Source organism: Numenius arquata, chromosome 27, assembly GCF_964106895.1.
Source record: "Numenius arquata chromosome 27, bNumArq3.hap1.1, whole genome shotgun sequence".
Taxonomy (NCBI): domain Eukaryota; kingdom Metazoa; phylum Chordata; class Aves; order Charadriiformes; family Scolopacidae; genus Numenius; species Numenius arquata.
In genome coordinates this window covers 2,237,757-2,259,413 of record NC_133602.1, presented here as the reverse complement: position 1 = coordinate 2,259,413, position 21,657 = coordinate 2,237,757, and the positions used below count along the sequence as shown (strand labels likewise).

General features: G+C 64.5%; 3 protein-coding genes across 3 annotated transcripts; 2 read left to right on the top strand and 1 right to left on the bottom strand.

Moving 5' to 3' along the window:
- Nucleotides 1–564: 564 nt before the first annotated feature.
- CHRNB2 (cholinergic receptor nicotinic beta 2 subunit) lies at nt 565–4,193 on the bottom strand. The gene is made up of 6 exons (XM_074164663.1): nt 4,151–4,193; nt 3,513–3,658; nt 3,360–3,404; nt 2,816–2,925; nt 1,722–2,688; nt 565–876 (listed from the first exon to the last, which is right to left on the bottom strand). Exons 1-6 carry the CDS (start codon nt 4,191–4,193, stop codon nt 706–708), a joined length of 1,482 nt encoding a protein of 493 aa, XP_074020764.1. The 3' UTR covers nt 565–705.
- A 731-nt stretch (nt 4,194–4,924) lies between these two features.
- On the top strand, nt 4,925–14,509 carry UBE2Q1 (ubiquitin conjugating enzyme E2 Q1). Its single transcript, XM_074164503.1, has 13 exons — nt 4,925–5,209; nt 6,345–6,449; nt 6,751–6,855; nt 7,169–7,219; nt 9,320–9,460; nt 10,479–10,563; nt 11,028–11,088; nt 11,616–11,706; nt 11,807–11,865; nt 12,143–12,191; nt 12,402–12,497; nt 12,657–12,723; nt 13,128–14,509. The coding sequence occupies exons 1-13, from the start codon at nt 4,925–4,927 to the stop codon at nt 13,157–13,159; spliced, it is 1,227 nt and encodes a 408-aa protein (XP_074020604.1). The 3' UTR covers nt 13,160–14,509.
- A 2,660-nt stretch (nt 14,510–17,169) lies between these two features.
- Nucleotides 17,170–21,196, top strand: SHE (Src homology 2 domain containing E). The gene is made up of 6 exons (XM_074164452.1): nt 17,170–17,565; nt 18,222–18,348; nt 19,151–19,459; nt 19,913–20,063; nt 20,162–20,281; nt 20,683–21,196. The coding sequence occupies exons 1-6, from the start codon at nt 17,170–17,172 to the stop codon at nt 20,867–20,869; spliced, it is 1,290 nt and encodes a 429-aa protein (XP_074020553.1). The 3' UTR covers nt 20,870–21,196.
- Nucleotides 21,197–21,657: the final 461 nt, after the last annotated feature.

Below are 21,657 nucleotides of genomic sequence, written 5' to 3'. Positions count from 1 at the left end.
TCCCCCAATTCCTGCAGGGAGCTGGGGGTTCAGCAGGGGCCGGTGGCGATGCCAGAGCGTGGGGCAGAACCTGGCACTCGCTGCCTGGGCCCTGCTTGCAGGTAGGACCTAAAAATAGCCTCCTCCTGCCTGCTCCACGTGCTCACCTCCAGGAGCCAGAGCAGAGCAGCCCCATCCTCCTCCCCATGCATCGCTCTGGCTCCCCCCGGCCCTCCCCAACCCCAGGGGCAGCGCTGGGCTCCAGCAGAGCTGGGGGCTGCCCCCGGGGCTGGGGCACCAGCCCCTCGTGGCCTCGCGCTGCTGCATCAGCGGGAGGAGAACCGGTGAGTGGCCGGTGCTCCCAGCAGCGTGGGAGGGAGCCGGGCGCATCCCCGTGGGGCCAGTTTCACGCCGCCACGGCGCTCCCTCCCTCAACAACTGGGATATTCCCTCTTCCAGAGCCCATTCCTCCCCAGCCTCTTACCTTGGGGGAGCTGGAACACCCCAGCCCTGGCCACATCCTGCTCCCCCCTGCCTGTGGGGAGCGGTGCAGGATGAAACGACGCTAAAATGAACCAGCCCCCTCCTGTGTGAGTATTTATTGGTTTGCAGTGGCTGCCTGGAGACCAGCACCCGGCCCCCGGCTCGGCGGTGGGGAGAGGGTGCGGAGCCCGCAGTCCCTCGCTGTCCCCGGGGCCGGGGGGAGGCCAAGCGGCCGCCCCAGCGCTATTTGGAGGTGGGGGTGCCCTGGCCGAGCTGCAGCAGAGAGTTGGTGGCGTAGTTCTGGAAGAGCGGCTGCAGGAACATGCCGACAGTGCCGAAGACGCAGACAAAGACGAAGATCCACAAGAAGAGGCGGTCGATGACCATGGCCACGTACTTCCAGTCCTCGCTCACCTACGGGGGCCGGGAGAGAGGCAGGGTCAGGCTGGGGCCTCCGGCATCACCCGGGGCTGGCTGTGCCGTTTCTGGCAGGACCGGGAGCTCAGTGGCTCCGCAGAGCCCCGAATCTGCTCCCTCAGCACTGCAGCTCCCGGGGCTGCCTGCCAAGCCCCTGTGGGACTCGCTGCTACCCGCGCCGCGGAGCCTGGGAAACTCGTCTCCCCAGGGAGCTGAGCTGGGGGGTTGCAGCGTCCCCCAGCCCTGCAGCCCCAGCCAGGGCCAGCTCCGCTGAAATCTGCAGCCTCACGGAGCCGCGCAGGGTCAGGGCTCCCAGGAGACTCCCAGGATTCCAGAGCAGCTGATTCAGGCTGGAGCAGCAGCAGTGGGTTGGGGGCCAGGGCTGGGCCCGCCCCCCGCAGGCAGGGGCTGCAGGGGGTCCCCACGCACGGGGCTGGGCAGGGACCCCCTTAGTGCTCGTGCAAGTCCCTGCCTGCATGGGGGCACATGCTCTGCACCCCAGAACCCTGCCTGCACCTCGAAGCCCTGCCTGTACCCCACATCCCCTGCCTGCATCCCACATCCCCTGCCCACACCCTGCGGCCCAGTCTGCATCCCGCAGCCCTGCCCGCACCCCACATCCTCTGCCTGCACCTCAAATCCCCTGCCTGTATCCCACAGCTCTGCCTACACCCCACAGCTCTGCCTGCACCCCACATCCCCTGCCTGCAGCCCTTCCCACACCCTGCATCCTCTGCCCGCACCCCAAATCCCTTGCCCACACCCTAAATACGCTGCCTGCACCTTGCAGTCCTGCCCGTACCCCCGCAGCCCTGCCCGCAGCCCTGCCTGCCCCGACTCACGCTCTGGTCGTCGTCCTCGCTGCGCATGTGGTCGGCGATGAAGCGCACGCCATCCACCGCCTCCTCCAGCCCGCAGGCGCAGCTGCCCGTGGGGGCCGGCGCCTGCCCCTGCCGCTCCCGGTAGCCGTTGAGCCCCTCGGCCTTGGCAGCGCCGGGGTTGGCGTAGCAGGCGCAGGCGCGGGCGCCGGCCCGGAGGAAGAGGGTGGCGGTGGCGGCGGCGGCACGCTCCTGGGTGTGGCGGCGTTGGCGCAGGCGCTGGCGCGCGCAGTTCTGCCGCGGCTGCTTCATGAAAAGCAGCGCCGGGAGCTTGTGGAGGAAGAGGGTGCGGACCCAGGGCGGCATGGTGTGCGTGGTGGGCGAGCGGTGGTGCACGTTGAGAACGCAGACGCTGGTGACGATGGAGAAGGTCACCAGCACCATGGTGAACATGAGGTACTTGCCCACCAGCGGCACGTCCAGCGAGGTGGGCGGCACGATCTTGGAGATGAGCAGCAGGAAGACGGTGAGGGCGAGCAGGACGGAGATGCAGAGTGTCATCTTCTCACCACAGTCGGATGGGAGGTAGAAGACGAGGATGGCCAAGGAGGTGATGAGGATGCAGGGGATGATGAGGTTGATGGTGTAGAAGAGCGGCTTGCGCCGGATGATGAAGTCGTAGGTGATGTCCACGTAGGTGGAGTCGTCAGGGTTCTCATTGCGCCGGCCCGGCAGTGCCACGATGTCCCACTCACCGCTGGGTGTGAAGTCATCCAAGCTGGCCACCTCGCTTTTCAGCACCAGGTCGATCTCAGTGCGGTCGTAGGTCCAGGAGCGGAACTTCATGGTGCAGTTCTGCTGGTCGAAGGGGAAGTGCTTCACCTCAATCTTGCATGCGCTCTTGTAGATGGCCGGTGGCAGCCAGAAGATGCTGCCGTCGTAGGAGATCACCGCGTTGGAGTAGAAGGAGACCTCGTACATCCCGTCGGCGCTGGGGTGAAGGGATGCGCTGTCAGCCCTGGCCCTGCCCCAGCATTGCCACAGCACCGCCCTGAGCCCTGGATGGGGTTGGGGCACGTGTGGCCTCCCCCCCCCCAAAAAAAAAACCCACCACCTACTTGTTGTAGAGCACCACATCGGGCAGCCAGATGTGCTTGGAGGGCAGGCGGACCTTCTTCATGTTGTCAAAGTCCTCGGGCTTCCAGGTGAGGCGATAGTCCTCCCACTCCTGGGGACACACAGGCTCAGCCCGGCCTGGCCACGGGTGGGTGGGGGGCCAGGGCAGGGTGGACATGGGGGTCCCACACAGGGTGCAGAGGGGTCCCCAGGATGGGGGGGGGGTGTCCTGAGGCAGGGGGCAGGGAAGCCCAGGGCAGGGTGGACATTGCGGGATCTGGTGCAGGGTCCAGGGGGATCCTCAGGAAAGAGGGGGGTCCAGGATAGGGTGAACGTAGGGATCCCACACAGGGTGTATGGGGGGGGCTGGAGCAGGGTGTGGGGGAGCCCCCAAGACAAGGTGGACATGGGAGGGTCCTCAGACAGGGTGCAGGGGGGTCCTGGGCCAGGGTGTATGGGGGGGACCCCAGGACAGGGTGCAGGGGGGGTCCCGGGGTAAGGTGGACACAGGGTCCCCAGGGCCATGGCAGAGTGCAGGGCTCCCACCTGGGTCAGCCAGACGTTGGTGGTCATGATCTGCTCCCGCTCGTGCTGCGGAGAGAGCGGGGCTGGTTACTCGGGGGTGCCGGGGGCAGGGGGGGGAGCTGCAGTGTCCTCTCCTTCCCCGGGGAATGGGGAGCTGAGCCCCGGCCAACTCACCACGCTGATGAGCTGCGCCAGCGACACCATCAGCTGCACCGTCACCAGCTCCGAGCCGTTGGTCGCCGGCCGGATCAGCTTGTTGTAACGCGCGGGGTCCAGCAGATACTCCACCAGCCGCTCCTCCGTGTCGGTGCCCAGGCTCCCTGGGGGGCAGCGGCAGGCTGAGCCCCGCGGCAGCGGGCAGGGCCCCCCCGGGAGGGCTCCCGGTCCCCCCTCCCCGGGGCTGAGCCTGTGCCCGTCCCGGGGCTCTGGGGCCGGCGGCTCGGGGGTGCCGGTGTCACCGGGAGGAAACGTGGAGGGACCCGGGGGCGGTGGGTGCCCGCAGCTGGGTGCCGTCTCCGCCCGGCCCGGCCCGGCCCGGCCCGTCCTACCCCCGTGCCCCCCTGGCGGAGCCGTTCGGGCAGCCGGAGCCCCGGGCCCGGCGGTGCCGCGGGGGCCGCAGAGCCCCGGGATGAGGGGGAAGAAGGGGGGCGGGGAGCACCGGGAGCGCTGCCGGGCCGGGCCGGGCCGGGACAGCGAGCAGGGCCAGCACCGGGTCCGGTCCCGTGCAACAGGCGCAGCCCCGGGGCCCGGTCCGGTCCCCTCCGTGCCGGTGCCGGTGCCGGTGCCGGTGCCCGCCCTCCCCCGGCACTTACGTCTGAGGGCGGCGAGGAGGCAGAGGACGCGGAGCAGCGCCATGGGGGCGGCCGCTGCCGGTGCCGGTGCCCGGGCGCTGTCCCCGGTGCTGCCCGCGCTCTCCGCGGTGCTGGAGCCGGCGGCGGCGGCGGCGGCGGCCCGGGCGGGGCGGCCCCGGGCGGGAGGCGGTGCCGGGCGCTGCGCCGGGGCCGCCCCGCGCTCTCCGCTCCGCCGCCGTCACCGCCGCCGTCAGAGGCCCCGCGGCCGCCCCGCCCCCGCCCCGGGACCGGCGGGGGAGCGGGAGGTTCGGCGGGGACCGGGCTTAACCCCGCACCCCGCTCCCGCTCCACCAGGATCCGGCCCCCGCTGCCCCCGGTCCCTGCCCTGTGCCAGTGGGGCGGGGGAGAGGCGGCTCCCGGGTCCCGGTACACACGGGTCCGCCCCGGTGGTCCCCTCCGGTTCCCCTCCCTCCGGTGACCCCTCCCGGTGACACACACACACCCCCCCCCCCCGTGACCCCCCCGTGACCCCTCCCGACGGGGGGAGGGGCGAGCCCCGCCCCTTCGCTTTGGAGGGCACCGCCCCCTTCGTCCCCGCCGCCGTGGCGTCACTTCCGGCTCGGCGGTGCCCCGCCCGTTTGGCGAGGGCTTCTTCCGGTGGTTTCGGTCCCGCCCCTTCCGGTATTGGCGGGAGGGGTCACTTCCGGAGAGCGGGGCCGTCCCGCCGCCATCTTGGGCCGGCTCCGGGGGCTGCGGCGGCGGCGGCGGCGGCGGAGCGGGTCCCTCCATGGGAAGATGCAGCGGGCGGGGGCGGAGGAGGCGGCGGGGGCGCAGGCGGCGGCGGGGGGGCCCGGGCGGAGCGGGGCCGAGGTGGCGGCGGCCCCCGCCGGGCGGCTCCTGAGGCGGGAGCTGCGGCTGCTCGAGTCCATCTTCCACCGGGGCCACGAGCGGTTCCGCATCGGCAGCGCCTGCCCCGACGAGATCAGCTGCGAGTTCGTCCCGGGGGCCGGGGCCCGCGCCGGTGCCTCCGCCTCCCGGGGGCCGCCGCCGGGTCCCGTCCGCATCCACTGCAACATCACGGTGAGGCCCGGGGGGCGCCGGGGACACCGGCCCGGTGCGGTGGGCCCTGGCTGCGGGGGCGGCCCTGGGATCCAGAGGCCGCCCCGGCCCCGGGAGCCGGCCGGCGCTGCTGACTCTTGGCTGACCGCGGCCCGGCCTCGGGGCGAGCTGGGCCCGAGATCGGCTGCGGGGAGCGGGGGGAGCTGCCTCCGGCCTTCCCCCCCCTCCCCGCCCCCCAACCCCAGTGCCCGTGTGAGCGGACTGCTCGGCCCCCGGGCTCCGCGGAGCTCCCCTCACCGGGAAGCGTCTCCCAGCGGAATGAAGCCTGGAGCTGCACCCCGGAGGGAGGAGGGGGGAGCTGCCTGCGTCCCCCCTTCCTCCCCTGGGCACCCTCTGCGCCTCCTCCGGAGGGTTGGGGGGGTCCCAGGTGGCCCTGAGCAGCGACACCCCGATGTCCTGCTATTCACCTCCACTCTGGCTCATCCTCGCCTGGGTTTTAGGGGGCCCTGGTTGTGGGTCGGTTTGCAGTGGGGTGCAGGTCCCAGCTCCCGTGGCAAGGCATAGCTGATGTTGTGGCTCCAGGCGAGGAGCAGTGGAGCAGGGAAAGCCCCCGGCATGGACATTGTCCGGGATTTTCCAGAGGGGTGACTCGGGAGCGGTGTCAGAGGCTGCCAGTGGCTTTGGCCTGGATTAAATGTGCTGCTCAGTCTCTGGCCCTGATTCTCCTCCATCACATTTGGTCCGGAGCTGGCAAGGCAGGAGGCACATAGGGCAGCGTGAAATGCCCTCAGTGTCCTGCCTTAACTGCTTTTCCTCCCCAAAAGTCCCTGGAGACCAAAGGGGTGGCCGAAATGTCACCACCCTCCCTATTCCCTCCTGCTCCCCTGGGCTGGGGGGAAGCGGCACAGAGCTGAGCCAGACCAGCGTGGCTGGAGCGGGGCTTTGGTTTGCCCTCAGCCCGAGGAACAGCCTGGAGAGTGGATTCTGTGGCTCATGGGCTGCTCTGATCTCTGCGGTCTGGGAGTGGATCCATTTGCAGGACACATGGGGCTGCAGCTCCCTGTCCTGCCTGGCTCGCTGCTCTGCTCCCCACCAGCTGTGACAGTGGGACGGAGGCAATTGCAGTGGCTCAAATGGCACCTTCTCCTTCTCCCAGGAGGCTTATCCAGCTGTTCCCCCGATATGGTCTGTGGAGTCGGACGATCCGAACCTGGCCGCTATCCTGGAGAGGCTGGTGGAAGTCAGGAAAGGAAATACGCTGGTGAGAGTGCGCTGCCTGGGGAGAGGGGAGGCCGGAGGCTGGCTGGTTTGGGAAGGTCCAATCCCCGGTGCCACCCAAGGTGGGGGGGACGTCTGGCCTCATAAGGGCTCAGGAAGTTTGGGATGAGCGGCTCTGACTTCTCTTGAGTGTGATGCCGGGGTGTGACTCCCCCCCTGTGTCTGTCACTGCTTGGAGTGGCCGCTGGGCCTTCGCTCGCTTGTGTCGGCGCCGGGGATGGCTGAGGCTTGGCTTGGCGTGTGGGTCCCTGCGCTTCTCTGACACTTCTCTGCTCTCCCGACAGCTCTTGCAGCACCTGAAGCGAATAATCTCTGACCTGTGCAAACTCTACAACCTCCCCCAACATCCAGATGTTGAAATGTTGGACCAGCCTCTGCCGGCAGAACCGGTGAGTGACTCAGGTGGAGACTTTCGAAGCCCATAAAACAATTTCCCTGGACTTTGCTTTAGAGGCTGAGGCTTCCTAACCCCTGAAGGAGGAACGCAGCAGGGGAGGTGTTGATCTCCTCTCCCTGGGGTGGATCTGTTGGCCCTCAGTGCTGTTTAGTTGCTCTGGTGTAGTTTCCTATGAAGGTTTCTTGGCTTCATTCTGCTTGTAAATCCCTGTTTAACCTCACCTCAGAAGTGTCTGGGAAGGCCGGAGAGCGTTGCTCCGGGATGCTGACTGTGCGATATTCATCTCTGTGCTTTCGTCCCTGCAGAGCACACAGGAAGAGGTGTCCTCTGAAGAGGAAGATGAAGAAATGCCAGAGGTAAGTGCCGCCTCGCTCATGAGGAAGTACAGTGAAGAGCTCAGCGCAGGGAGGTGCCTGCTGAAAGGTGCCAGGGCACTGGATTGTGTCTGGGAGGAGCCCCTGGAGTCCAGACAGCGAAGAGCCAGCTGTTTGCCCGCTGTTGGCCTTGAAGACTAGATTGTTCTCAGTGTTTTGCTGCTGGGGCCCCAGGTCCTGAGCCACGTGTGGGAGCAATGTGTTCACAAACCGCAGGGGACCGCAGCAGCCGAGAGGCGTAGCTGTGACCTCCAAAGGTGAGCAGACGGGCTGAGAGCAGGGCCCCTTGGACAGTTTCTCTCTCATCTGCTGCTGCTGTGGTCTAGAGCCTGAAGTTTGCTCACGAGTGATGGGATTTCTGGGTTGCTGTTGCTGGTGGGGAAATCGCGCCGTGAAAATGGGAGTCCCGCAGAGAGGATTAGGTAGGATGGCTGAGAGTGCGAACGAGCTAATTGGCAGGAGCAGCAGAGGCAGCCATACTTCACTGCAGGCTGAGAATATCATGCTGCAAAACCCACAAGCTTCGGTTGTTTGGTTTGCGGTTTAGAGATCGCTAGAAGTGGGTGGAATAATCTTTGAATCTCCATGGTGACGTTTAGCGATGCCTCGCACACTTCTCCTGGGGTGTGAGAGTCGCGGGCACCGAGTCAGTGGCTCCGCAGAGCCTGGGGGACAGGCCACTCGACAGCAGCACGCCTGGCACTTGTTGGGGTTTTAATAATAATAATAGCAAAGTTAATCACTTGCTAAATCAAGGCCGGCCTTTGCCGGGGTCACAGAAGAAAACGAGGAGGCTTAAACTGGTACCGGCGTAACCTCGTGTGTCTGCAGACTCGCTGCTTTGTGGCACATTTGTGATGTGTGAGTCCTCGCACTCCTGTGGGCTGGAAAAGAAATCCGCAGGAAATGAGCGTTCCCCCTCACGCTTTCTGCTAACGCTGCGCGTCGCTGAGCGGGGACAAGGCTCCTGCTCACAGCAAAGGTTTCTGGCTGAGCAGCTGGATTTGTTGGGCTGTGTGGGAAGAGCGGAGCAGCAGAGCCGTACCCTGGTGTGGAGATGCTTTATGCAGGTTAATCCACTCGAAGGGATTTTCTAGGAGGAGCTATTTTCCCCTGTGATGGGCTAAAAATGTCAAAGCCCTTCCAAAAATGCTCCTCACCCAGGATAGCAGCAGGTAGCCCGGGGAGGCCGAAGTAAACACGGGTTCGGAGGATTTAATACCGGCGCTGGAGCCGTGCGTACCCGCAGCCGTTTGCAGACAGCTTCCACGCTGCGCATGGGGAGAGACCTCTGCGGTGCCCCTGATTGCTCTGACTGGTTTTTAATGGTTATTAACATCGGGGTCTTGCCCACATCAGCCTGAGGAGCATTGTTGTGGGAAGGGATGAGGGGCAGAGCCTCTGCCAGGGTTGGGTAGAGCGTCGGGAGGGTGCTGTGCGGTGAAGAGCTGAGCTGATCTACAAAGAGCTTCCAGAAACACCCCGAAACGACGCCTCTTTTTGAGGGGAAAATGTCCCGCACCACTGAACCTTGTCTCTGAGGGTCTCTTCTCACAGACCTGTGTCCATGCTGGGTTTCTGGTGGTGAAGGGGGGACCGTGTGGCCCAGCAGCACTGCAAGAGTCTGTGCTTTGCTCCTGCTCTCCAGAAACGTGGCACAGGGCTGCTTGAGCCTTGTGCCGGCCGAGATGCAGTGCCCTTTGTTATGTGGGGCTCGTTCAGGAGTGTGTGTAAGATTAATGGCTAATTATAAACAGGCGTGAGGCTCGGCAGGGAGGAACCTAGTGAACAAAGAGCCTGTATGAGCCCAGTTTGATTCTGGGAAAGAGAACTGTGCCACTCTGCCTGCTGGCTTTGTCACAGGAGGGCGGCGGTGACCCAGGGCCCAAAACTTCTTCACTGAGCTTGCCCAGGCCTTGCGTCTTCCACCTGGTTTGTGCCTTGGATCAGGGCTTGGGAATTCCTGGGGAGGGAGAGTTGCACCGGGAATCCTTCCTGGTTCAGGGCAGCTGCTGTCTGCAGTGCTCAGAGCGGGGAGGAGCGAAGGCGCATCTCCTACTAACTCTGCTCTGCCCTCCCCAGGACACCGAGGACTTGGACCACTATGAAATGAAAGAGGAAGAGCCGGCAGATGGGAAGAAGACAGAGGATGAAGGCATTGGGAAGGAAAACCTGGCCATTTTAGAGAAAATAAAAAAGAACCAGAGGCAAGATTACTTAAATGTACGTGTCACCCGGCGGGCGGGTGGGTTGGGGAAGCAGAGGGAGCTGAGGGCGAGAGCGCTGGAGGCGGCTGCTGGTCCTAAAGCAAAGGGGCTGTCTCTGGCCAGAGGAACAGTGGTGGCTCTCAGGGGCTGATGCAGAGGAGTTTGTGAACAGCCTCTGCAGCTCAGGGAAGTAAGTGTGGGCCTCAGTTGTCCCCAGGGTGTTGGTGCTACGTGGGGCAGCCGTCCTGCAGGGAGATCTGGGGTTCCCTTCTGCTCCCTAGGGTTGCACCTCACTTTGGGCCGTGGAGGTGGCCAGTGGGTTGTGCTTTTGTACCCCCGGGCTGAGATTCTCATGCAGTTGACAGGGCACAGAGGCCTGGAGCTGCATGGCCTGGGGTGGCATATTTGGGGCAGGGGAAGTTGCTGCAGGGGGAAGGGGAAGACAGAGGTGAGGGACACCTCTGAGGTGGTCTGAGGACCCCTCAGAGGGGTTGGAGCACCTCTGCTCTGAGGACAAGCTGAGGGAGCTGGGGTTGTTCAGCCTGGAGAAGAGGAGGCTCCAGGAAGACCTAATAGCGGCCTCCCAGTCCCTGAGGGGGGCTACAGGAAGGCCGGGGAGAGTCTGTTTCCAAAGGCCTGCAGTGACAGGACGAGGGGCAATGGCTTGAATTTGGAGAAGGGGACATTTAGATTGGATACTAGGAAAAAGTTCTTTCCTCTGAGGATGGTGGAACACTGGAACAGGTTGCCCAGGGAGGTGGTTGAGGCCCCTTCCCTTGAGATATTCAAGGTGAAGCTCGACAAGGCCCTGGGCAACCTGGTCTAGTTGGGGGTGTCCCTGCTGACTGCGGGGGGGTCGGACTAGATGACCTTTGGAGGTCCCTTCCGGCCTGGACCAATCTATGAATCTATGACACGGTAAGGTCGGGTTTAGGGGCTGGAGGGGAGTTCTAGCTCAGGTGTGGGAGTCGTAGAGCGATGGCCGTGGTGGGCACAGTGTAACTGCAACTTCCCTCCTCCCAAATTCCTCACAGGGTGCAGTGTCTGGGTCTGTGCAGGCCACCGACCGGCTAATGAAGGAGCTCAGGGATATTTACCGATCACCAAGTTTCAAGGGCGGTAAGTTCTGGTGGGGGGGCTCCACGGAGGGGGCTGCTGCCCCGCTGCTCATGCCGGGGTTTTCCTCATTGTTCTGGGTCGCAACTAATGGGCCTTAGAGCTATTCTGCTCGGCTGAGGAGAGGATCTCTGGCCTTTGGCTGTTGCAGCTCTGTCAAGAGCAAGCAAAACGGCCACACCAGTGCTGGGCCCTGCCAGTGCTGGAGGGAAGAGAGGAGCGTGCAGTGGGTGGGAGGATTGTCTGGCTTTGAGTCGCTCCTACCCCTTTCCTGAGCCCAAGGGAAAGAGCAATTGTAGGAAAACCGCTGCCCTCAGGATGGTCCTTCTGGATAACTGCTGATTTTGGGGGCGTTCTGTGTCAGGCTGAGGGGGGTGCTGGAGGGCCGAGGGGGTTTGAAATCCTGCAATACCTCAACCCCTTGTTCGGTCTCCCCCGTGGTGACACACCTCTTCTCCGCCTTGCAGGATACTATGCAGTTGAACTCGTGAACGACAGCCTGTACGATTGGAACGTCAAACTCCTGAAGTAGGTGGCACAGCTTGGGATTGTGCAACTGTGGTGGGACCAAAACATCCCCGTGAGCCAGAGGGGCAGTGGGCAGGGCTGGGAACACCGGGCAGACCTTGGGTTAGCCTCTCTCAGGCAGCTCGCTTGCTGTCTCCGCATCAGAAAGGAGATGACATCTCCAGAAAAAGATGAGATAATCTGAGGGCTCTGCAAGTCTGTCTGCTGTTCCTAGAGTCCTGGAAGAGGTGCATCAGACAAAACCTCGAGCTTTCACACCCTCCAGACACCACTGCTGCCTTTTCCTGGGGCCAGGCAGTCTTTATTTTTAAGCTGGCAGCATGCAAAGAGGGTGTGATGGTCTTCTCTGCAAACCGGGAGCAGAATGCTGACAGCCCGTGCTGTCGCTGCCCTCCGGGTGAGAGCCCGAGGGCCCCGTGGCGGCCCGGGTGTGCAGGTACGGTGGCTCCGGGGTTCAGTGGCCATGAGCACGGCGGACTTGAGGTGCATGACCTCGACTCTGACCCTCTGGGGTTTTCCTTTGGCAGGGTTGACGAGGATAGCGCTTTGCACAATGATCTCCAGATCCTCAAAGAGAAAGAAGGAACAGATTTCATCCTCCTAAACTTCTCCTTTAAAGTAAGGCTTCTTGTGCCTCCCCCTCCTGGAGATACGCTGCTGCAGTGGGTCTTCAGAGAAGACATTTCTCAGTGGCTTTGCTTCCCTCCTCTCGTTCCAGGATAACTTTCCTTTTGATCCACCGTTCGTAAGGGTCGTGTCCCCGGTGCTGTCAGGGGGGTGAGTAGCTGTTTGTCTCCGCTCGCTGAGTTCACCCAGCGCTGCTTCCTGCAGTGGTTTTCACTCAAGAGTTCACCCAGCGCTGCGCGGTCCCATCATTTCCTGATCTGAGTTTGCAGTAGCTCCCCTGGGAAGCACATATTGGGGTGGTGGATTTTTGGAGGCGCGGGGACTTTTTCCATCTGAGAGCTCCTCAGAGCAGTGCTCACCTCTGGAGCAGCGGGTGGGGGAGGCCGTGCCCATCTCTGACATAACTTTGCCCACTTCCTTCCCCAAGGTATGTTCTAGGTGGCGGTGCCATCTGCATGGAGCTACTTACAAAACAGGTGGGTACCGGTGGCTACGTGGGGCTCAGCAGCCGCCAGTGTGGTGGTTTCAGCCTCCCGTGCTGTGTGTTCCCACTGCTTGGGGCTTGCTGACGGCAGAATCCGGGCTGGCAGCTGCCCGCCGTGGCTTTGCCCTGCCTGTGCCGGGCTCGGGGGGGACTCTTTGCCCCCGTCGGCACTGCCCTCACCGCGTTTGGCTCTGTCCCTCAGGGCTGGAGCAGCGCGTACTCCATCGAGTCGGTGATTATGCAGATCAGCGCGACTCTGGTGAAAGGGAAAGCGCGAGTACAATTTGGAGCCAATAAGGTGGGGCCTGGTCGGGGTAAGAGAACCTGAGGGGGTGGTTGGTGGTGGGATGGAGGCAGGTGAGCCGGCTCCGGCAGCGTGGTTTGCCTGGGGAAGGCGTGTGGGGTGACTCGCACCGGGCTCCAGCCAGACTGACGGTCGCCCCGGCTTCCCTTGCAGAATCAGTACAGCCTGACAAGGGCACAGCAGTCCTACAAGTCCCTGGTTCAGATCCACGAGAAAAATGGTAAGTGCTGGGGGAGAGGGCCTGCCTTTCCCCTTGCTGCTCCGGGCTGTCCCAGGCTGAGCGTCCCGACGAGCTGCTTGAGCTTTTCCTACCCCGAGCGCAGGGATTACCCGGAGCGAGGCGGCAGTGAGCGATGGCAGCTGCTGTCTAATGTGGAACGTGGGGCTGCAGCATCCCTCTGCCCTTCCCACTGGCCACCCTGGGCTCCTTTAGCTCTAACTAGAGACAGCGTGTCATCATTGGGTGGTCTCGGGAAGTAACCCAGAGAAAAAGCCTCCCAGTAGTCCGGGAGACGTGGCCCTTCCGAAGTGGGACTCGGCATTGCTTGCGCTGCCGCTTTTCCAGCCGTGGATTTGCATCCGCCCCGCGGCTCCCTCCCTCACAGCTCTCTCTTCTCCTTCCAGGCTGGTACACGCCGCCCAAGGAGGACGGCTAGCGCAGATGCTGCGGGACCAACCTGATTATCTTCTGGATGCTCTACTTGGATCTTAACGATGCCTCTTGGCTTTCTCCCAGGATGTAATAGCTCTGCCTGTTGCAGGACAATAATGGCTGTTTAAAAACTCTAAATAAAACTGTTTAAGCAGTTGGACTGACCTGAAACACTTGCTGGACCCTTGCTAGCAGGCATTCTTGTTAAAACAAACTTTTGAGCCTCTTGTATCGCTGGAAACTTTTGACTCTACTCCAGTCTAGAGCGTCCTCCTTACCTATGCTATGGATTTAATTTATTTTCTTATTTCATGTACACTGCTTTTTTTTGTTACAGTGTATGATGGATGTGTATGGAAAATGTATCTTTGGAGAAAAATTACAGTTTGTTAATTTGAAGATGCTGGTCTGACTATTATTTTTTTTTTTCTTTTTCCAAGTGGACGGTACCCTGCGCCGGCGGCAGCAGCAGGAGGAAACCCCTCTGCCGCAGGGCTGCAGCTCCAGCCCCGATGCTGCACCGGGCGCTGGATGGAGCCGAGGGGCTGCCCCAGAGGTGGGGGCGTAGGAACGGCCCCGACCCCTTGGGCTTGGCTGCGCAACCCCCTGAACAAACCCTAGAGAAGGTCCAGAACAGCTGCCTTAGAAGAAGAAGAAAACCCTTCTTTTTTTTTTTTTGGCAACCAGGGAGCGGGGCTTCATCCACTTCTCCCCTTGAGCAAGAAGAGACTTTTCTCTCTATAAACTGCAAACTCCCGCCTCTGGACACGGAGCGGGGAGGATTTGGGAGGCTTTCCCGTGTCCTGCTGTGGATGAGACTCATCCCAGGGCTGCCAGCTCTTGCCCTGAGCTTCTCCATGTCAGCTTGCCAAGCAGTGAGAGATGAGCGGGGCCTCGGCCGTGCCAAACCTGGAGCTGTAGCCCTTGGCCTGTCTCTCCCCCTGCGGAAGGGGAAGGTGCCTGTAACGGCCGCGCTGTGGATGGAGGCTGCTGCAGAAGGACGGGGAGCACGGGCTGTGCTGGGGCCATCACCGCGCTCATCCCTGCCCAGGACTCGCTCCTGCAGCAAGGGGCCTGCTTCTGCGGGGTTTTATTTTACTTTTCCTCCTCAAGCCATCATTCCTGCTCAGCTCAGCGCCGCGGGGCTGAGGCCAAGGCCTTGCTGCAGTCCTGTCCTGTTGCTTCAGTCCCTGTTCCTTGCTCGGATTCTCCGGCTCGCTCCTGAAGGAGATTTGGGTGTTGGAGCTCCTCTAACTTCGGGTGCTGTGTCCTCGGCTGGAGGGCAGAGCTGACTCATCGGTGTCGAAGCCAGACCATCAGTATTAATGCACTGTGTTTGAATAAAAGTTATTAGAAAATCAAAGGGCCTCAGAAGTCCGTTATCTCCTCCAGCAGCTGTTTCCCTCCTCAGGCCTTGTCCTGCTCCGAGCCTCGGAATAAAAAGATGCTGTAGGAGAGGGATTACTGACGCTGCAGGAGCGGCTCCAGCCTCCCCCGGGGACTGTTTTGAAGAGCTGTGCTGAAGGACGGGAAGGTTTGTGACGCTGAGCGTCTGTCCCTGCCCTGTGCTCTGCTCCTCCACCCCTGACCAGCACCCAGGGGGGGTCCTGAGCCCTCCCCAGCCCTGCTCTTGACTCTTCAGCTCAATTAGCACCGAGGAACCTGCTGGGGAGGGGGTTGAAGCTGGTTTAATGAAGGTTTTAAAAGCTCATGGTGTTGCTGTTGGTGACCCCAGCGATGGGGTTGGGTTGGGGTGTGCTGAGTTGGTTGGGAGAGGTTGTCACACATGATCCCAAATCCTGGCAGGTTTCTGGCCCGGGATCAGCAGGAGGGTCCCTGCAGGAGCCTCTGCTGTTCAGGTGGCGACCTGGGGGGCGTTGAGGCTGGAAGTGCGGCAGGAACAGCCCTCGCTGGCGTCTGGCAGGCGCCCGCTGTTCCCGTCTGTTCTCACCCGCCCGAGCACCGGGATCCATCTCGCTCCTAGCAGGGCTCAGTGCCCGTCAGCACCGTGGCTCTTGTTTTGGCTTCTCGGGAAAGCAGGCGCGCGGTGCCATCTGTCACCGCTCCCACAGCCTTCCCCTGCGTGAGCCGGCAGGGGACGGGGACAGGGAAACGCTTCCCAAAGGAGACGCGTGGATGGCGCGCCGCCGGGAACAGCCACTGCAGCACAAAGCCACCGAGACGGTGCTGCCCGTCTGTCTGTCTGTCTGTCTGTCCTGCTGTTGAGGCCCCCAGAAAGATTAAAGGGGGATTTAAATCTGCCAAGGAAAGAAAAAGAACTGGCACCTTTCACATCACTAGCACCCAAGTTTGCCGGCGGAGGCACAGAGTTTTTCTTGGCCTCGAGAAGGTGAGGTTGAAGCCAGCCAAGATCCCAGCACCAGTTCAGGTGCCAGCCTGGCAGCGGCGCCTCGGCACCGCCGGGAGCATCCTGCCCGGCAGCACCCTCGAGGAAATTGCCACCATTTCCTACAGCGCTGCCGGTGACCCCGCACCGCTGCCTGAGGCTGCCCAGTGTCCCAGTACCCCCCCCCCTGCACCCAGGGGTGGGCACGGTGCTGGGCACCAGCTGTCCTTGCTGGGTCAGGGTCTATTCTCCCAGTGACCCCTCGCAGCAGCAGGATCTCCCCATGGTCCCTGGGGACATTCTCCGGTCCCTGGGGACATTCTCCAGCCCCTGCGAACAGGAGGAGCCCCCGCGTCCTGCCCTGTCAGGGGCTGGGGGGAGGGACATATCTTTACCTGCAAAACCATCCCTTTGTGTTGTGTTCTTGAAAATGGGTTGGTGAGGGCCCCCCCCCCCCCCCGGCTCCCCACAACCCGGCAGGAAGCCAAATCGCCGGGCTCAGCTGGGGTTTTCCGGCAAGGTGTCGGTACAACCAGCAGAAGTAGGTCTTCACCGGTGTGGTGTGAACCACAGCGGTGGCACCGAGCGCGCCGGGGCCGTGCTCTCACCCCGTGGGGCTCTGCAGGGGGGGCTGTGCATGGCGCGGGGGGTGGGGGGAGGCATACGTGGATGAAGGGTGATGCGGAGGGTCTTTTGGTGGTGGTGGGGTCCGTCCATAAGGGTCCATGCCCGGGGGCTGTCTGTGGGGTTCACGAGCAGGGTCAAGCCCCCTTGTCCCATCAGCCTGGAAGGGTCCTGCGGTCTCCCAGCCCCACCGGGTCGGGACCCCCCCCCCCGCCTCACTGCTCTCGGGGGACCACGGATCCCGCCGCAGCCGTCGGACGGAGACCCTCGGCCCGAGGAGGACGGGGCCGGGGCTCCCCGAGGCTGTCGGGGCCGGTGGCCGCCCGCCCGGCCGGTGCCGCGCCGTCCCCCGGGGCCGCCCCCTCCGGATCTGGGCGGGGAGCCCCGGCCCCACCGCCCCCTCCGGCCCCTCCGGCTCTGTCCCGTCCCGTCCCGTCCCGCCGCCGCCGCATGGGGCCCCCCGGGCCGGCCTGACCCCCCCCTGCAGCCCCGCCGCCCCCGGAGACGGGCCCCGCCGAGGAGCCGCGACGGGACCCCCCGGCTGGCCGGTCCCAGCCGGACCCCCCGGAGCACGGAGACGCCCCCCGGGCCCCTTCGCCGGGGGCAGAGGACCCTCGGAGCCGCCCCGGGGCTGCCCCGGCCGGACCCCCCGGACGCCCGGCAAGACCCCCCGCTTCGTCCCATCGCTGGAGCAGAGACACCAGCCCCCCCCGGGACCCTTCCCTGGGCCCAGGGACGCCCAGGGAGACGCGGTCCCCTCCCCGGGACGCAGGAACCGGCACCCCTGGGGACCTGCCAGCCGTCCCCGCGGGGACGAAGGACGCCTGGAGCCCCCTGCCCGCGCCGGGGGCGAAGGCCCCGGCCCCCCGCCCGCATCACCCCTCCCGGGCTGGCCCCCAGCCGCCGAGGGTCCTGCTCCCAGGGCTGGGGGGAGCCGGGCTGCCCCGTGCCCCCCCGGCTGAGCCGGCCCTGAGCCGGCAGGGCGGCTGTGGGGCGTCGAGGAGCCCCGGGGGGGCCACGGCACCCTGCCCCTCCCCAGCCCCATGGCGGCCAAGTGGTTCAAGGAGTTTCCCTCCAACCTGAAAACGGTTTCGGAGAGGGCTCGGCCGGGCAGCGGTAGCCTGGGCAAGAGCCGCAAGAATTCGGCCGCTGAGCTGGGGGGCTGCCGGGCCGGCCCAGGGGGTGGCAAGGAAGCGGGTGGCCGGCTGTCGAGGGACAACCTGCAGGGTCTGCTCCAGGCCGCCACCGGGAAGATGCGGAAGAACTCGCGAGCGGAGGGGGTTGCGCCGGAGGGACCCCCCAAATCCTGCGGCACCTACATCAACCGCCTCATCAAGGTGGAGGCTCACGAGAAGAACGGGAAGGGGTACCCTGCCCCTCCACCCGCCGACCTGCCTGCCCCCGAGCAGGACAAGGGAAAGACCCCCAAGACAGAGACGGTAAGGGGGAGGACACGGGGGGGGGGGCTGAGGGGGGAGGCTTGCCGCACCAACAGCTTTAAATGCTTTGGGCTCTGGCTCATTAGCCCGGCTAACCCTGGCCTTTCATCGCACTCGGCTCTGCCGCCTTCAAATCCTGTTCAAAGCTCCCTTCATCCCGACTGCCCTTCAGCTGCTGGGTCGGGGGAGCGCTTGCCAGGCCCCCCCATTGCACCCTCTGTGTCCCATCCCACCCTGACCCCGGCACTTGGTCGCTGGTTAAACAAAGGCTGACGTAAAGCTTTTCTGGGAAGCCGGACTTTCACCCCCACACAGCCCTGGGGTGGCCGGGAGCCAGTTGAGGGGAGGGGGGGGGTTGGTGTCACCTGAAAGGGTCCCCAAACCCCCCAGGCTCCTCCCCACCTCTGGAGTGCATAGGGATGGGTGCTGCCCCCACCCAAGGCTGCCACTGGCTGCACCCTGGTGGGGTGGTGGCACGGCTCCATCCGCCCCAGCTGAGTTGCCATCCTGCCCTGGGGACCGCAGTTTCCCTGTCCCCTGACTGACTCTGTGCTGGTGTCATCCCTGCCACCCCCTCCCACCCCACCACCACCCACACACCCCAGGGGGACCCCCTGGCAGCCCCCTGAGGCCGGCGGTGTCCGTCCCTTCCCCAGGTCATCATCCTGGAGGACTACGCCGACCCCTACGATGCCAAGCGCACCAAGGGGCAGCGGGAGGCCGAGCGCCTGGGGGAGAACGACGGCTACATGGAGCCCTACGATGCCCAGCAGATGATCACAGGTACGTGCCGCGCCGGTGCTGCGGCTGGCATCGCTTCCCGGCCGGTAGCACGCGGCCGCCCTCGGAGCCGCCCGGCGCAGGAGGCTCCGGGAACAGGAAAACCTCTCGCCGCTTCCTGCGGCTGCGCGGGGCCAGATAAGGCGCGGGCGCGAGGCCGGACACTGACCCGTGCCCGCCAGCCCCTCGCCCGCTGCCACCACTCGCCGCCATCGCCCCACGGGCGCACGGGGCCAGTGCAAAGCCCTCGATGCCACCCAGCTGTCCCGGGGTGGTTGTTGGTGGGGAGAGAGTCGCCGTGAGGGTCCACCACAGCCGTGCCCCCCCCCCAAGGCAGCGACCCCTGGCCGGCGCGGCGGCCGCCCAGCTGGCCAGAACAACAGGAACTGACTCGGCCGGAAGCTGGAAATAAAAGATTTGCTGCTGATGGTTTTTTTCCGTGCAGGGCAGCCCGGGCTGTTTGGCGGAGCCCAGCGCCCTGGGGCGAAGCAGGGGGTCAGGACGGGGGGGGTCTGAGCCCCCCAGGGTGGCCTCCTGTGGGGCTGAACTCCAATGTGGGGTGTAGCGTCCTGCCCCACTGGTGTGTTTCTGTGCCAGCAGCCTCGGGGCAGTGACAGCCGCCCAGGCGCCAGGAGAATGGGCCCCATCCTCCTCCGGCTCCTCCTGAGCCAGCTCCCAATGGGGCGTCCCCAGCGTGGCGGGGGTGTGTGTGTCTCTGGTGCATAGCCCACCCCAAGAGCAGGTAGTGGGGGACCTCAGGGAACACGCAGCCCCTCCCTCACCCCCACATCCATCTTCCTTGCAGAAATCCGCCGTCGAGGCTCCAAGGACCCCCTGGTCAAAGCCATCCTGCTGCTGGACGGTCCTGGCGAGCCTGGGGAGGGGGGCGGCAAGTCAGAGCCGGCCAAGTGGCCGGGAGGCAAGGAGACAGCGGGGAAGGGGCCACAGCTCTACGACACCCCCTATGAGCCTGGGGAGGGGGTGGCTGGGGGGACCCCGGAACGCAGGGCAAGGGCTGGGGATGGGCGACTGCCCGAGAACGACGAGCGCCCAGCGGGCGAGTACGAGCAGCCCTGGGAGTGGAAGAAGGAGCAGATCGTCAAAGCACTGTCAGGTAGGGATGGGGACACGGATGGGGACGGGGACAGGGATGGGGAGGAAGCTGGGGACAGACTTTAGTAGGGCCTGTAGCCATAGGACAAGGGGGAATGGTTTTAAAGTAAAAGAGGATGGATCCAGACTAGATCTAAGGAAGACATTTGGCACTGAGGGTGGTGAGACACTGGCCCAGGTTGCCCAGAGATGCCCCATCCCTGGAAACATTCCAGGCCAGGTTGGACAGGGCTCTGAGCAACCTGGTCTGGTGGAAAACGTCCCTGCTGATGGTGGGGGCGGGGTGGGGTGGAACTAGGTGGGAACAGGGACAGGGATGGTGATGGGGAAGGGGATGACAACAAGGATGGGGAGGGGGATGGTGGTGGTCCTGAGGCTGGGATACAGGGATGGATGGAGATAAGGCTGGAGAGGGCTTGGAGGCTCACATCTCATCCCATTTCTCCCCCCCCAGTCCAGTTTGAGGGCTCGGAGCGTCCCAAGGAGGAGGCGCCACGGCAGCACCTCCGCCAGAAGAGCTGGACCCCCAAGATGCTGAAGCCGGCAGGCGCCGAGCCCAGCGAGGGGGAGCGGGTGGACCCTGCCCTGGCACTGGAGAAGCAGCCGTGAGTCGCGAGGCTGAGCCATGTGTGGGAAATGGGAAGGGGGTATCTCCGGGGCTTTGCCACCTCTCAGTGTCCCCCCCCCGGTGTCCACCCTGCAGCTGGTACCACGGGGCCATCACGCGGGCAGAGGCAGAGAGCCGGCTGCAGGCGTGCCGGGAGGCCGGCTACCTGGTGCGCACCAGCGAGACCGGCAGCGGCAAGTACTCCATTGCGCTCAAGTGAGTGGCCACAGAGTGTGTGTGTGGGGGGGGTGATGGTGTCCTGGCACATGGGGGGTTCCACCCTGGAGGGATGCTGCAGGGAGCCCCCTGATTGTTCATGCCCTGATGGTTGGGAGCTCCCGGAGGGGTGGCACCCCCCACACACACCCTGCGGGGGGACCCAGGCATCCTGGCGCGGTGCTGGGGCGGGGGGGGGGAGGTGGCGCGTCCCCCTCCCCGGCGTATTGTCGGGAGCGCCGGTGGCGTTTCCTTCCTGAGGAAGCGGAGCCCCTGGAGCTGAAACAATTGGAGCGGGACGGGAACAAACAGGGGTGGATGCAGCCCTGGCCGCGGGGCAGGCGGGCGCCGGGGGGCTGGCGGCACCGCTGACCCCCTTCCCCCCTCCTCCGGCCACCCAGGACCAGCCAGGGCTGTGTCCACATCATCGTGGCCCAGACCAAGGACAACAAGTACACGCTGAGCCAGGCCAGCGGCGTCTTCGCCAGCGTCCCCGAGGTCGTGCACTACTACTCCACTGAGAAGCTGCCCTTCAAGGGGGCCGAGCACATGGCCCTGCTGCACCCCGTCCACTGCAAGCTGCATTAGCGCCCACTAATGCCCCCCCAGGCTGGCCCATGACCCCCAGCCCCGGGGCGTGGGGCAGGGTCTGGCCCCGGCCATCACCACGTGCCATGGGAAGGGTCTGGCGGAGGACCCCCGCAGTGGCATCCCCAGCCCTGTGGGGACCCCACTCCTGCCTGGTGACCTCTCCCCGCTGCTGAACTCCGGCCAGGCTGTGCTGCTCCTTGTGCCGGGACGGATCCTGCCCGCTCTATGCCAGAGCTGACCCATGGCGGGGCCACCGCAGGCACCCGGGGGACGCAGCAAGAGGGAGATGTGTAATGAAGTAGTAAAATAAACTTGGCTGAGAGGACGTGGGTGGTCCTGGGGGGCTGCAATGGGGAAGGGGGGGGGGGTGTGGGTCTGGAAGGGCTGGGGGCTGTAATGGGGTAGGGGTGGGGGTGTCTGGAAGGGGTGGGGCTGGGACGGGGAAAGGATGGGGGGGGTCTGGAAGAGATGGGGCTGGGGGCCTGGAATGGATGGGGATGGGGGCTGGTATGGGGGGGTGTCTGGAAGGGATAGGGATGGGGGCTGTGATGGAGAAGGGATGGGGGGGATCTGGAAGGGATGGGGCTGGAGGCTGTGATAGGGAAGGGGTGGAACTGGGGGGGGGTGTGGGTCTGGAAGGGATGGGGCAGGGGGCTGTGATAGGGTAGGGGTGGCAATGGCTGGGGGGGAGGTCAGGAAGGGATGGGGCTGGGGGCTGTGAGAGGGTAGGGGTGGGACTGGGGGTGCTGGGACAGGCAGGTGCCCGGTGTGGGGGGGTACTGTGA

What these genes read in the sequence shown, in the direction of transcription:
- CHRNB2 (XM_074164663.1), bottom strand. Translation starts at nt 4,193, where the DNA reads ATGGCGCTGCTCCGCGTCCTCTGCCTCCTCGCCGCCCTCAGAC. An exon ending in CCTCCTCGCCGCCCTCAGAC is followed by an intron (nt 3,659 to 4,150) that starts GTAAGTGCCGGG and finishes GCTGCCCCCCAG; the next exon opens with GGAGCCTGGGCACCGACACG. An exon ending in CCAACGTCTGGCTGACCCAG is followed by an intron (nt 2,926 to 3,359) that starts GTGGGAGCCCTG and finishes GTGTGTCCCCAG; the next exon opens with GAGTGGGAGGACTATCGCCT.
- UBE2Q1 (XM_074164503.1), top strand. Translation starts at nt 4,925, where the DNA reads ATGCAGCGGGCGGGGGCGGAGGAGGCGGCGGGGGCGCAGGCGGCGGCG. An exon ending in TCAGGAAAGGAAATACGCTG is followed by an intron (nt 6,450 to 6,750) that starts GTGAGAGTGCGC and finishes CTCTCCCGACAG; the next exon opens with CTCTTGCAGCACCTGAAGCG. An exon ending in TGGAACGTCAAACTCCTGAA is followed by an intron (nt 11,089 to 11,615) that starts GTAGGTGGCACA and finishes TTCCTTTGGCAG; the next exon opens with GGTTGACGAGGATAGCGCTT.
- SHE (XM_074164452.1), top strand. Translation starts at nt 17,170, where the DNA reads ATGGCGGCCAAGTGGTTCAAGGAGTTTCCCTCCAACCTGAAAACGGTT. An exon ending in GATCGTCAAAGCACTGTCAG is followed by an intron (nt 19,460 to 19,912) that starts GTAGGGATGGGG and finishes CTCCCCCCCCAG; the next exon opens with TCCAGTTTGAGGGCTCGGAG. An exon ending in AAGTACTCCATTGCGCTCAA is followed by an intron (nt 20,282 to 20,682) that starts GTGAGTGGCCAC and finishes CCGGCCACCCAG; the next exon opens with GACCAGCCAGGGCTGTGTCC.